This window comes from Portunus trituberculatus, chromosome 46 (assembly GCF_017591435.1).
Source record: "Portunus trituberculatus isolate SZX2019 chromosome 46, ASM1759143v1, whole genome shotgun sequence".
Taxonomy (NCBI): Eukaryota; Metazoa; Arthropoda; class Malacostraca; order Decapoda; family Portunidae; genus Portunus; species Portunus trituberculatus.
In genome coordinates this window covers 26,685,235-26,700,683 of record NC_059300.1, presented here as the reverse complement: position 1 = coordinate 26,700,683, position 15,449 = coordinate 26,685,235, and the positions used below count along the sequence as shown (strand labels likewise).

Sequence of the window (15,449 nt, the reverse complement as noted above, 5' to 3'; positions counted from 1 at the left end):
TGGGCATGAGATCAAGTCAAGTCGTTGTGCACATAGACACAACATCCAGCTTTGGAATGAAAATGAGGATAGAGAAAGTAGGAGGGGGACAGGAAAGAGGAAAGAGCTGTAAAATTGTGATCAAGGAAAAATGGGTGGAATATCTGGAGGAAAATGAAATTATAAATAACTGCCAATTCAGTTTTAGGAAAGGAAGATCATGTATAACAAATTTACTAAGTTTCTATGCAAGAGTAATAGATAAGGTACAAGGAAGAGATGAAAGAGTCGACCGTGCATTTAGATATCAAAAGGGTTTTTGTTAGAGTACCATATCCAGGACTCTTATGGAAAAAAGAACACATAGATGGAATACAAAGAAATATCTTAAGTTGGATGAAGGACTACTTAAATGGGTAAGAGAAATGAGGACTGTGGTAAGAGACACTCAATCAATTTGGAGCATAATAACTAGTGGTGTACCACAGGATTCATTGCTAGCACCAACAATGTTCAAATATTTATTAATGATATACAAGAGGGCTTGAGATGCTACATAAATTTCTTTGTAAACCATGCAAAGCTCTTGAGAGTAAAGGATGGTTCACACGTGCCAATTTATGACTGAAATTGCAAGTTGCTAGAAGTATCAACTGAGCTGTTCTAGTCGAAAAACATCACACATAGTGACTTGAAAGTATTGACTAGTTGGCACCTTGGCAGGAAGTGAATGTAAACAAGCACCTAACTGCCAAGATGTCTTTCTCCAGTGACAATGCTGAAGCTGTGGTTGCTTACCTTATGGCATACTGGAAGAGTCAACAGAAAAGAAAATGCCAGTAGAGACGTACCTGGCTAAGTAGAAGGAAAGAAAGGAGTGTCTACCACACACTAATTTTAAGAAGACTTTGTACAATTGCGATCAAATTAAATCCTGACAAGTATTCAGTTCTCACTTCCAACAACACCCTGCATTGAGGGAAACAGTTCTTGTAGAGTGGCAGCTATTTCATCGAATGACAATTTGCACAAGCTATTTTTATTGTATAATCCATTTCTTGGGTTCCAGATATGTTCTTTTTTCCCTCACCAACTCTAATATCTTCTTCTCTATATCAACACCACATTTTCAAAGCTTACTCTGTAATGTCACAACTTAAATAAAATTGCAAATTGACTGGACAAGACCAACATGTTGGTCTTGTTTTGCAACCGGTTTCTCCAGTTGCTAGGCACCAATATTCAGTTGGAAACTCTACTAACATGCAATTTCAGTTCCAAATTGGCATGTGTGAACCTGCATTGATATAGAGCAATGAGGACTCTGTGGAATTGTAAGTCACAAAATCCAGGAGTAGAGCCTTAATTGATAATCAGAATTTAATGCTAAGAAATGCCATGTGATGGAAATGGGTAAAAGTAATAGAAGACCTACGAGGGAAAACATAATGGCAGAAGAAATTATAATGAAGAGGAAGGAAGAGAAAGACCTAGGAGTGGTTATACAAGACACCCTCACTCGAGAAAGACATAAATGGGTCATTTGCTTCAATATATAAGACACTAACAAAATATCAAGGTGGCATTTAATTACATGGATAAGAGCATGATAAAAATATCATAACCATTATGATAAGACCCAGGCTTGAATATGTAGCAGTGGTGTGGTCACCACACATGCAAAAGGATATTAATTATTATTATTATTATTATTATGAGGTCAATGAAGGCGACCCACTGGAAAGCATAACTGCATAAACCCAAAGGCCCAGTGGGCGGCACCTCACCGATAAGTGAAAGGAAGTAACAGGAATGAACAACAGAATAGGAAGATTGGTCGAGATCTAAGAGGTAGTGAGTTCAGAGAGAAGAAAGGTATTCACATGTTTTTTAAATGCTTCAATGTTACTAGAATTAACAATCTCGTTGGGAATTGTATTCCAGAGTCTAGCAGATACTGGGATAAAACACCGGGAAAATTGTGAAGTATTACATCGATTCACAGACAAGGAACGGTCATTCATGATCAAGGATTGTCTTGTAGCACGTGCTGGTAGTGAAGGGGCAGGCAAATGACAATGCAACGGTGGTTGGAATTAGACATGATTTTGAAGAAATAGGACAATGATCCAACCAAACGACGATGCCAAGATTAATCTCAAGATTAGGAAGAAGAAATTTAATCTGGTTGAATGCTCTATCTAAAAGCTTTAAGTGAGACTCTGCTGCAGAGATCCACACAGAGTGACAATATTCAAAATGAGGCAGTATGAAAGAGTAAAAGCAATTTCTTACAATATCATCAGAGGAATATATCCGCCTACATTTGCGTAACAAACCAACTTTACATGAGACTGATGATGCAAGTGAATGCAAGTGCAACTCAAAAGTAAGTTTGGGATCAAGGGTGACTCCGAGTAACTTCAGAGACGAACAATTAGGAATAGGTACTTCGTTGACAACAATATCAGGGTGAACTGGGAAAGGTGTCCTTGATCTACTAATAACCATACTATGGGATTTACTCGGGTTCAGTTAAGAAATTATAAAGAATTAAGAGGACAGTTACAAAGATGGTGCCAGAGATGAAGGATCTTACCTATGTAGAAAGACTGAAGGAAATGGGACTACTAACTTTATAAGGTAGATGGGAAAAAGGAGAACTAATAACAACGTATAAGATAGTAAATCATATGGAAAAGAGACACACAAGACCTGATATCAGTGACCAAAGATGGAGCCAGATGGACGAGAGGACACTAAGAAGACCATGAAAAGGAACATTAATAAGTTTAGCTTTCCACATAGAACAGTGGATATCTGGAACAGCTTCCGTGAAAATATTGTATTAGTAGAAAATTTGCATACATTTAAGGAAAAGTTGGATAAAAGTAGATATGAAAACAGGTCACTATGAGCTCTGCTTGAACCCTGTAATATACAACTAGGTAAATACACACACACACACACACACACACACACACACACACACACACACACACACACACACACACACACACACACACACACACACACACACACACACATTAATAATGAGCTCTGAGCTCGTTCTGTAGGGTAACGTCTGGCTGTCTCGTCAGAGACTGCAGCAGATCAAACAGTGAATTCAAACAGTGAATTACACACACACACCGTCGCCGTCGCTGAGAGAGGACGGCTCGTCTCCGGCTGCGGACGGGAAGAAGGAAAATACCTATGGTGTTACAGGGCCCGGGTAACTCTAAGTTAGTGTCCTGTTAATGTCCTACTGTCGCTTAGTGTTGAAAGTGAGGGATATGGAGAGTGGTCCCTGAGAGGAGAGTGTGGGCGGTGATTGTTTTGGCTGTAATCAGCTGACGATAACAAACATGGCGTCTAGACAAGCCAGAGACTTTGAAGGTTTTATAACTACGCCAAAAGGACTGGAGAAATTAGATATGGATGCAAGAATCCAGGCACTGGAAAGTAAGTTCCTAAACATTTTGTCCATAGAAGAAAAACTGGATAGAGTTCTAGCCGAGAATGATTTGTTCAAAAAAGAGATCTATTTGTTAACGTTAGCAAATAAAGAGCTATTGAAGGAAAAAGCAGAGATGGAGAAAGAAAACCAACAACTAAGGAAACAATGTGAAGAGATGAAGGCTAAACTCATGGAAATGGAGATGAAAATATCCGAAGGGAACTTGAGGAACGAGGAATGCCTTAATCTAATTGATACCAGGATGAAAGAAGTGAACCATGAGCATCAGGAGCTACAAAGGTTGTTTAGGGAGATAGTAAAAAAGCAGGAAGAGGAAAATAGAGGGAAATGGTAAAGGCACTAAAGGAAAATGAGTATGTGGTGAGAGATATTGCTGAAAAGAAAAAACGTGTGATCATAATAGGATTGAGGGAAGAAACTAACAGGAACTGGCAGGACAGGAGGGATAAGGAAAATGACAGGATTAAGTCTTTACTGAACAAGATCTCTGTGGAAGAAGAGGATCTATATGATGAGGTAGAAGAAAGTGTGAGATTGGGAGCTTTTGAGGAAGGCAAGAATAGACCATTAAAATTGAAATTAAAGTCTCAGGTGGCAGCGGAGGCCTTGTTGAGGAGGGCTTGGAAACTTAAGGACTCTGAGGAAACCAAAACAATTTACATAAGAAAAAATACGTCACAGGATGAGCGAATGAAAATGAGGGAGCTTGTAACTGAAGTGAAGGAGAGGAATGACGAAAGAACAGAGGAGGAAAAGACCAAGTTTTTTTGGAGGATGAGAAATGGGAGGCTAAAGAAGTGGTGGATAAAACAGACAGAATAGACATTACATGGAAGAATGAGACTAGGAATGGAATAAAAGTGACTTACACGAACATTGATGGATTTCTGTCTAAGAGGCTAGAATGTATGGATTACCTAAGAAATAACGAACCGGACATAATGTGTGTAGTGGAAACAAAGCTAAGGCCCGAAATAAAGCTAGACTGGTTTGTTATAAAATACTACAAAGTATGGAGAAATGATAGAAAAAATAAAGGAGGTTGTGGTATAATGGTTCTTACTAAGGAAGATCTGATAGTGAAGGAGGTGAACTATAGTAAGAGAAATGAGGAAGTGATAAGTATACTTATAACAGATGGCAAGAGGGACATTAATATTATAACAGTATACATACCACCCAGAACCAGTGCTTGGGAATATGAACAGTACCAAATGGTGATGAGAAATACTCTAGACAGAATGAAGCAAGAACTCATCAGAAAGGATGGAGTGATGATATTTGGAGACTTTAATTGCAAAGAAATAGTGTGGGAAGGCTACGAAGTGGTGAACGGTGGTGAGTGGGCAGAAGAATTGTTAAAGGTAGCAAAAAATAACTTGATGACACAGTGGGTGAGATCACCAACAAGGTGCAGGGGATAAGATGTTGCAGCAAGGTTGGATTTGGTATTTACCAGGGGCATCTCTCTAAAAGAAGAAATTGAACATGAATGTCCCTTGGGGAAAAGCGATCATGATGTCCTAAGCTTTGAGCTGGATACGGAATTAAGCACGAATAAGATTGTGGAACACAGGGAGGAAAAATTAAATTATAACCATATAAGGGAGTTCTTTAATTAATTGACTGGTCCATGGTATACCAGGAAAAGGATATGCAATTGAAATACAATAAATTTATGGATTTGTATAACTCTGCTGTGAAAAAGTTTGTGCCATATCACAGAAAGAGGACTTTAACCCGCTAGGACCGATGGCCGCAAAATTCGCACCCTTTCATTACCGCAATTATCATAAAAAAATCAACTCTTATAAATTACTCTGGAAAAAAATCTGCTTTTAGTAGACATGACAATGCATCATCCTACAAGTTTTTATTGCTCTACTCACTATGGTTGTCTCAGAATAATAACCGATAGTTGGAGAAGATTGTGGTAGCGGCAACTCTCTGGCACGGGTCCAGCGTGATGTTGATGAAGGCGGTATGATGTGGGGAAGCGAGGCTGGCTCGGGAGAGGTGCTTTTATGTGTATTCTTACATAATGTAAGGCACTGCTCATGTTTTTATGTGTTTTCACATGTTTTTTCGTGTTTTCACTCATATTGACTGATTATAGTTACGTATGTTTTTATCAGGCGTGGGTGACGATGTTGTCACAATAGCGGGGTCGGGATCTACCTCCAACCTGTGCACTTTGCGTCTTGTCCCGCCTTGTCTATCACTTTTATCACTAAACTTTAGCTTCCTCTTAGCACCAGGAGCCATAGTTGTAAATAATAGTTCCGTAAATAAATAAATACATAAATACGTAAATAATTATCACCGCAACACGACGCTCACGCACCTCACAGAAATTTGCGGGAGACTAGCTGGCTAGAGCGGTGTGCTTCCTGGGAGCCGACAGTACTACCATAGGACTACGTCATGACCAAATATAGCAGCGCTACCAATGCTAGCGCGGTTTTTAGTAGCGCTCAAAGTAGCTGCCCCATTTAAGGACTGTCGGAAGTGTGCTATGCAGCCGTATTTAAGGCCTGTCGGAGTTTCGAGTTAAATAATAAACAGTGGTTTAATAGAAATTGTGAAGAAGCAAAAAAGAACAAAGAAAAGGCATGGAAGAAACTTAAGAAAAACAGTGATGTATTATCAAGAGAAGTCTACAAAACAGCAAGGAATAGATATGTTGAAGTAAGGAGAACAGCACAGAAGGAATATGAACAGAGAGTGGTGGAAAACTGTGATAGTGACCCAAAAATGTTTTACAAATTCATAAATGGAAAACTAAATAAAAGGGAGGCAATAGAAAAGGTAAAAAACGGGGAAGAAGTATATGAAGATGCTGGAGATATAGCTGAAATTTTGAACGACAACTTTTGCAAAGTGTTTACAAAGGAGGAGCATTTTATGGGAGGAAGGCCTATGGAAATAAAGCAAATGGTTACTAAGGAAGATGTAAGGAAAATTATAAGCAATCTGGATATTAATAAATCAATGGGGCCTGATGGCATATCTGGGAGGTTGCTAAATGAATGTAAGGATCAATTGTTGAACCCCGTATTTGATATTGTGGAAACCTCCATACGAACAGGATTAGTCCCGAAAGAGTGGAAAAAAGCTGACATTGTGCCTATATATAAGAATGGTAGTAGAATGGAACCGCTAAATTATAGACCAGTATCGTTGACTAGTATATTGTGCAAGGTATGTGAAGAAGTAATTAAAGCTAAGTGGAGTGAGTATCTAGAAAGTGAAAACATTCTGAGTGAAAGGCAGTTTGGTTTCAGAAAAGGAAGATCGTGCGTATCCAATTTATTATGTTTTTATTCAAGAGTGACTGACATACTACAACATAGAGAGGGATGGGTGGATGCTATCTACCTGGACTTGAGAAAGGCCTTTGATAAAGTACCACACAATAGACTGATGTGGAAACTAAAGATGATTGGAGGAGTAAATGATAAACTAGCAAAATGGATGGAAAATTACTTAATGGGAAGAGAAATGAGAACAGTGGTGAGAGGAAGGAAGTCCGAGTGGAAGAAGGTAACCAGTGGAGTTCCACAAGGGTCAGTGCTGGGTCCCATCATGTTTTTGATTTATGTTAATGATATGCCAGTAGGAATTGACAGTTACATGAACATGTTTGCAGACAATACTAAAATTATGAGGAGAGTAAAGAATGTGGAAGATTGTAACAAGTTACAGGAAGATCTTGATAAAATATATGAGTGGAGTAAGGAGTGGCAGATGGAATTTAATATAGACAAGACCCATGTTATGAAAATGGGAAGAAGTAGATACAGACCAAACAGGGAGTACAGGCTGGGTGATGAGAAAATTAAAGAGACCAATGAGGAGAAAGACCTAGGAGTAACCGTGCAAAACACTTTGTCACCGGAAAAACACATTAACAAGATTTTTTTGAAAACATATAACATGCTTCAAAATATTGGCCTTGCAATGATGAAGAAGATATTATGTACCTTAATAAGACCCCAGTTAGAATATGCAGCATGTGTCTGGTCACCGCATATGAAGAAAAATGTGAAGATGGTGGAAAGGGTACAGAGGCTGGCAACAAGGATGGTACCAGGACTCAGGGAGTTAGACTATGAGGAAAGACTGAGGAAGCTGGGGCTGACCACATTAGAAGAGAGAAGAACAAGAGGAGACATGATAACTATGTATAAATTGGTGAACAAGATTGACATACTGGACAGAGAGTTGATAAAGGTGACCACAAGTAATCATCTCCGAGGACATGGAAAAAAGCTAATAAAGGACATCTGTCTAAATGACGTGAGAAAATACAGTTTCCCGCATCGTAGCATTGATAAGTGGAATAAACTGAGCAGTGATGTCGTTGACGCGGTGTGTGTCAATCAGATGAAAGAGAGATATGACAGGAATGGACAAGGAGACAGGTCACAGAGAGCTTAGCTCGGGCCCTGTAATACACAAATAGGTAAATACACACACACACACACACACACACACACACACACCTCAATTGTACTTTGAAAAAAAAAAAATAGTTGTAAAAAACAAGGAAAAGAAAAGAACAGAGGAGTAAAAAAAAAAAAGAAATGAGAATTGGTAAATGGGCTGTAAATTAAGTACTAACAACAATTATAATAATAATAGTAATAATAATAACGGTAATAATAATAATAATAACAATAATAATAACAATATTAATAATAATAATAATAATAAACAGCCAATAATAGCCCTTGTTGGTTGTACCAGTAGTGTGGGCACTTTGCTTAGGCAGTACATGATTGGCAGGGAAGTATAGAATATTTGTCTCTGAAATATTTTGATAAATTGAGAAATTTATGCATGAATCCTCTATTCCTTGAAATCAATTCAAGTTATTTCTAGTTGAACTTATATCATAAAAGTTTTCTTGCTCTTTTCTATTTATTTTTTTATTTATTTATTTATTTATTTATTTATTTTTATTTATTTATTTTTTTTTTTCAGGGGGAAACCTTTGACTTCCCAGAGAGAGTCCCATTCAGGCTGACACACAACATGGTTGCAGCAATGGGCCCCACAGGCTACGAGGGCATCTATAGAAAGTCATGCGAGGTAAAATTTAAGAACGATATGAGGATTTATCACATTTCCTTCCATTTATTGTATGTGTGAAGGAAAGTTCCTTAATTTTCATAACTTTAAAAATTTCCTATTAGCAAAAAAAAAACAAAGTTTTCATATAACTGTTCTTTCTCTTCCATTTAGGATATCCATGTGGTCCTTCTTACTAGAGAATAAGAGTAAAGATTCAACACGGATGGGCTATAAATGTTTTATTGCCGTTTTTATCATTTCACATTTTGACTTTAAGGTAGATTAAAAAAGAAAACCTAAATAACATTCATTATTTATAATATAAGCATAATGATTTGCAGGTAACAATGAGAGTCATGCGAGAAGAGAGAGAAGCTTTGATGTCTGTACTGCATCCCTTCATCCATGATCCACTTGTGGAATGGTCAAGAGGGAATAAAAGTGCCAGAATGACTGGCGAAATCAACAACGAAAAGGTGCTGTTCTCTCTCTCTCTCTCTCTCTCTCTCTCTCTCTCTCTCTCTCTCTCTCTCTCTCTCTCTCTCTCTCTCTCTCTCTCTCTCTCTCTCATGATAAACATCATACAATAATATTTTTTTCATGATCCCTTAAAAACTTCTATTAATTTCAAGGAATTCCTCAATTTCAAAAAGTAATTCATTAGTATAATTTTAATACGTGGAGCATGTTGTTTATCATTCCTCCTGGCAGCTCAGTGTGCACAGTGATTAATATGAAGTGGTTCCTACAGATGATCATGATATTTGAATTAGGGATGATTATGAATGAAGATAATATCACAGTTTGTTCAGAGAAAGAATCTCAGCAAGATCTCTCTGTTAGACTGACAGCTATGCTTCCCACTGGCCTAGAAAGTATGAAAATTACTCAACCTTGCCTTGAAAAATGTGCAGAACAAGTAACTTTGTTATCATAAATCACGTTTACATTGGTCACTGTACCAACAAATTATTGAAAAAAATAAACATTGTATTACTTTGTAGTATCAGTGTGTCTAAAGCACTATCAAGCCAGAATAGATGTCACCTGTATTTGTGGCCATCATCAAATTAAATGTCATATTCCTCCTTTGCAGGCACAGATGCATGTTACCAACATTGAGCATCGCCTTAGTGGGCAGATCCGCTCTAAAGCTCGAGGTCTTAACCAGCCATTGTCTGTGGAGGGGCAAGTAAACTCACTCATTGAAGAAGCTACCAGCCTTGACAACCTCTGCCAGATGTACATCGGATGGGCAGCATACATGTAGCATTCAGATTTCTCTTCAAAATTTCAGTGAATAGTTATTTTTATATTGGATAATTTTTTACACCAGATTTTTTTTTATGATAGAATTAATCATTCCTTTAAAACTTCCTTGTGCATGGAAAAAAAAATTTCTAAACAGAATTGATTTGTTAGGAATGACACAGCTATCTTTAATGGATCATAAGTAAGCTCTCCAATTTACTGCAGATTTTGTGAGGTGTGAACACCCTCTCAAAATTTAGAAGGAACAGGTTCTTTGGTACCAAGTTTGCAGTGTTTGAGATCACTTCCAGGTAGATTAAGGTTATTTAGTACCTCAAGAAAATATATACCAAAATAAAGTTCATAATTGTATTATTGTTCTTTTAACTCACTAAGGACAAGGACATTGGTCACAGGTATCCCTCCAGCCAGGCTAGTTTTGACAGTTCTGCAAAAAAAGGTCACTTTCCTTCATCAATTTCTCAATTCTGCCGTGGCCAATTGATGAAAATGTAATTGCCTCACACTCATTAGTATAGTACGGTGTATTAGTCTGGAGCAGGCTGCCCAGTAATGTAATAATGCTAATCTGTTCATGCCCCCAACATTGGCCTGCCTGAGGTGCATATTGTATGTCTAGCATGTTAAGAAGAGGAGATAGAAAAAGTGTGGGGGGAGGAGAGGTTTTCCAAACCTTGTGAAGATGACCTTGGTGGTGTGGTGTTGCCATATCTTCACCATCACAAAATTGTTGGGCCCGTTGCTGCACGTTTCTTTCACTCACACCAACAATTCTTGCTATATCCTTTGTAGGTTTCTCTGCTTCAAACAGGCTTATTTGGGATGAAATTTCCTCTTTTTTTTTTTTTTTTTTTTTTTTTTTTTACCATGTGGGCTTTTCACGGGAATTTATGGGCTAAAGGGGATACTAATTAAGGGTATCTCCTATTTCAAAGCCCACCCGCTAGGAAACCGTTGCCCCGAGTGAGGAAGCCCAACCTACACTCAGACCGTAGACAGGATTCGAACCTGTGCGCTTGGAGTCCCCTCAGATCCCAAAGCACGCACGGATCCACTGTACCACGGCGGCCCCTAAAGTCTCTTCTCTTGCCCATATTGAAGGCAACTGGGTGCAGAGGGAGAGGGGCAGGAAGAAGCAAAAAAAAGAAGCAAACTGTCCCACTAGCTTGGGTGGAGGCTAACTGGTGGGTTCTCCTGCCCCCACACTCCTTCCTGTATACCAGATACTAGACATATACGCACTTCTGCTCGGGCTACCCAACGTTAAGGGCATTTGAATAGACTTGTGCCATTACATAAGTCTGTGTCCTGCTCCCAACTAACACAGTGGTGGGTATTGTACATGAGAGAAACACAGTCTATTAGTGTCTTGTTTTTTTTTTGTTTGGTGAAACCACTTTCATGACTTGAGAGAGTAATTTCTAACTCTCTCCTAGTATTTTCAATAAGGTACTATTTTAGATTATATTTGCCCTTATGTGAAGTGGGAGTCACCAGCCACCTATTCTTGTACAAGGATTGAGAGAAAGAGGAATCTTTTGTAGCCATTAGTACTATGATTCTGTGGACATTAAGGCTCAGAGGGAGACATTGTGATGACTGAATCAATGATACTGTTACAACAGTGCCACAGAGAGCGTGCTTGGCTCATGTGGATTGAATGAATGAGTGGTTGCATTTGGACAGTGCATGACAGCCAGCACTTCAAGATATTTCTTTTTCACATATTTATTTTTCTACTATTGTTCAGTGCTTATAAGGTGTGAAATTCATCAGTTGCTGTGTATTCTTTACAACTAGTCAGAAACTTTTAAGTTTTGATAAAAAGTTAGATAACATGTAAAGTCGGATTCCTCCCCTCATTCTTACTCACAGTGCAGCTTTCAAAGTAATTAGGTGTCAGTCAATGTTGTGCATCAAGATGACAAAAGGTTATCTTTCCATCTAGAAGTGTCAGGAGGCAATGATAGCATTTTCCACTGCACTTACAGGGGAAAAATCAGCCTCATTTCCTAAAAAATTGTGCTACTCACACCTTAGGTAATCTCAGGATGGGCCACAGGCTGGCGACCCCCACCTCGCCACATGGCCCTTATGGAGAAGAAGTAGCAGAGGCATAGGCCACCAATCACCAATATTGCCCCAACCACCAAAAGTGTTGTCATGAGCAGGACCATCTTTGCTATAAAAAGAACTGGGTGCCAACACCAGCAATAGTAAAACAACAAATAGATACAATATGATTTGCAATATGCAACAAAGTGGCTGTTGGCAGTAGTACGCTGCACATTCACATGCTGTATCACAGATGAAAACAAGATATTCCTCTCACTTAGACAAATATTTCTGTTTTAATGAATGAATAGATAGATAAATAATTTTAATCTTATGACCATGTGAGTCCCACATGTTTGCAATATTAATGGATATGCTTTGGCTTCTCTTTACTTTCAACCTTCAAGAGGCATCATTTTGCAGTGTGTGATCACATAGTTAAATGACACATTCCTACAGTTCACAATATAGTATGAAAGGACACTGTTTCAGCTTTACAGATCACTATCAGGAAAGAGTACAATCTAGAAAATTGATTCTATATTTGCAATTCATAAACTTCAGGCACTTTACCTTAGCTGAAGGTAACCTATTATGTGGTTAGTAAAAGGCCACAATACCTTGCCAATGAACTGGCATTCTCTTTGTGTGATTTATCTTGAAACTTTTGCCACAAGACATACTTCCTCCATAGTTGCAATTTGTTTACTGTTTCAGGTTGTGAGTTTCAGGTCTTCATTTTCTTAACTAGTACTTACAAGTGGATGCAGTGGATTTTTAAAATAATGTCACAGAGGGATTCCAAACTGCAACATTTTTTTATTCTTTTAAAGATTGTAAGGATCTAAATCCCTCAAGCTTATTCACTTGTTGCAGATTATCTTCATAACAAATACAGTTCAGTAACATTTTCTGTTTTATATAAATTCTTTGTGTATGAAACTTTCTTTGATACATGAAGAAGATATCCAAAGTGCAATATTCTGCTGGACCACAATGAACAAGCTTCCAGGAGTCCCTTTACGCTTACATATTCCTGAGTTCCACTGAATTGAACAGTTCAAGTGCAGTGTCTATTCCTGCTCTGCTGTGATTGACTTGTGAAGACATCTGACATCTACATCTTTTTTCCTTTTTTATCCTCGCTTCAGAGTGAGTTGCACATTCTTAGTCTCCCATCGCAGCACAAATTAAAAGATGGGGATGTGAAAAGCACTAGTTGCTATCTTCAGATCTGAAAATTGAAAGAAAATATTCAATATTCATTACTAAAGGAATATAAAAGTTAAACAAATACATTGTCTTATTGATGAATGGTGAAAGGCAAAAATTTAAAAAGATAAATCAACTAATTGCAGCAAAGTTCTGATTGAAGTTTAAATGATGGTATGATAGTGAAGCCACTTTAAATGTACTGAGTCAGCATTAGGGTAGAAATAACAAGTAAGGGAGATAAGTGACTTTGATGATTTGCAAGATGAACAAGGTAACTCATCCTAGTGGTAGAGGACAAAAAGACAAGTGAGAAGAAGGAGGAGAAACTCTGATGTGTGAGGACATATTTGCAGAGCAGCCAGATGGAAACAATATCACAGTAGTAATATACATAGTGTGTGCAGCTGTTATTACAGTGTGGCTAGTAACAAACAATTGCAGCAAATACCTAGAAGTATTCTTTAGATCCTTATATAATTTTCAGGTGTTATCACAAATTCAAGTAGAACAAATAACATGGCACTACAGGTTCACTTGTCAGTTCAAGATCATATTCTTATCTATGTGCATATCACTTGGACCAAAATAAAGTCCATTATTGTTATAACCTGTTTACTGAATATTATAAACTACTTTTGGCATGACCTAGCATGTGCGTTTGATAGGCCACACCTCCTTCCCTATACTGTATTCGTACATCTAGGCACCAGCGCTGCCCAATCACCAGTGATGTTACAATAATTAATATATATATATATATATATATATATATATATATATATATATATATATATATATATATATATATATATATGTATATATATGTATATATATGGATGGAGTAGGCAGTAGTCACCTGCCGCCCGGTGGAATACTCCAGGAGAGGTACTTACGGGGATGTAGGCAGTGCTGCAGACTGAGTGATTCCACGTGTCCTCTCTTCCCGGTTCCCTTTGTGGTCTCATTTATACAATTGAGCAGCTGCAGCCTGCCCTCTAAAGACAACTTCTACTACTTCCTACACTACACTACAACACCTTACACTTTTACACTCTCTTCAAATCAAAATTTAATAATGGCTTCACCACGCCCTGCCTCGGAGTCCCCCTCTGGGGAGGGGACCATAAATGTCCCCAGGTCGGACTGCCCCTCTGCTGTCGACCTTGGGTGTCTTGACACTTCATCTAATACTTTCACTATCAATTTCTGCAACATTCGTGGCCTTCGTTCTAATTTTCAATCTGTGGAACACCACCTCTCCTCTACTAAACCTCATCTTCTCTTCCTAACCGAAACACAGTTGTCTGTGACTACTGACAGCAGCCCTTTTCTGTTCCCTCCTACTTGCTCTATCCTCATTTTCAATCCAAAGCTGGATGTTGCGCATACGTGCGTAACGACACCACTTGCTCTCGTGCCCACAATCTTGAATCTTCAGAATTTTCTACCATCTGGCTAAGACTTCAATGTCACTCTCTAACTAAATTCATCTGTGCTGTATACCTCTCACCTAATTCCTCTGACTATGTAAAATTCTTTGACTATTTGACTTCCAAGGTGGAGCACATCTTATCTCACTTTCCTTTGCTGAGATCTCCATTTTAGGGATTTCAATGTTCACCACCAGCTTTGGCTTTCATCTTCTTTCACTGACCAACCTGGTGAACAAACCTTCAACTTTGCTATCCTTCATGACCTAGAGCAGCTAGTGCAGTTCCCTACCCGTATTCCTGACCGCCTTGGAGACACGCCCAACATTCTTGATCTTTTCCTAACCTCCAACCCTTCTGCTTACTCTGTTAAACTTTCCTCTCCGTTGGGCTCCTCCGACCACAATCTAATTTCCGTTACCTGTTCTATCACTCCAGTGCAGCCTCAGGACCCGCCTAAGCGGAGGTGCTTCTGGCATTTTAACTCTGCTAAGTGGGAGGAACTAAGGCAGTACTATTCTGATTTCCTTGGGATGATTATTGTTTTCATGTCAGAGATCCTTCTCTTTGTGCCGAGCGCATAACAGAGGTGATTATCTCTGGCATGGAGCTATACATTCCTCATACTTTCTCTAACCCTAAAGCTAAAAAGCCTTGGTTTAACTCTGCTTGTTCTCGTGCTGTCAATGATAGAGAGGCGGCTCACAAACGGTTCCGTAGCCATCCAACTGCTGAAACTCATGCCCTATATATTTCTGCCCGTAATCATGCCAAATCTATTCTCCAACTTACTAAAACTCTTTCATCAATAGAAAATGTCAAAGTCTTTCCAATTCTAACTCCTCTCGAGATTTCTGGCATCTAGCCAATAATATCTCTAACAACTTTACTTCTTCGTCTTTCCCTCCTTTACTTCATCCAGATGGCTCTACAGCTGTCTC

The 15,449-nt window shown here is 38.6% G+C and overlaps 1 protein-coding gene and 1 long non-coding RNA gene across 2 annotated transcripts in view; one reads left to right on the top strand and one right to left on the bottom strand.

The window, feature by feature from the left end:
* LOC123520057 (serine/threonine-protein kinase ATR-like) overlaps positions 1-10,159 on the top strand; it is a 102,932-nt gene extending 92,773 nt beyond the window's left edge. Inside the window, 3 exon segments of the mRNA XM_045281932.1 lie at positions 8,447-8,554; positions 8,878-9,012; positions 9,633-10,159. Coding sequence (XP_045137867.1) covers positions 8,447-8,554; positions 8,878-9,012; positions 9,633-9,806 — 417 coding nt within the window. The 3' untranslated portion in view covers positions 9,807-10,159.
* Positions 10,160-12,037: 1,878 nt separating this feature from the next.
* The window catches only part of LOC123520058, a 7,559-nt gene continuing 4,147 nt past the window's right edge, over positions 12,038-15,449 (bottom strand). The window contains exon 3 of the long non-coding RNA XR_006679156.1: positions 12,038-13,097. This is a non-coding gene — a long non-coding RNA (uncharacterized LOC123520058). The remainder of the gene's footprint in view (positions 13,098-15,449) is intronic.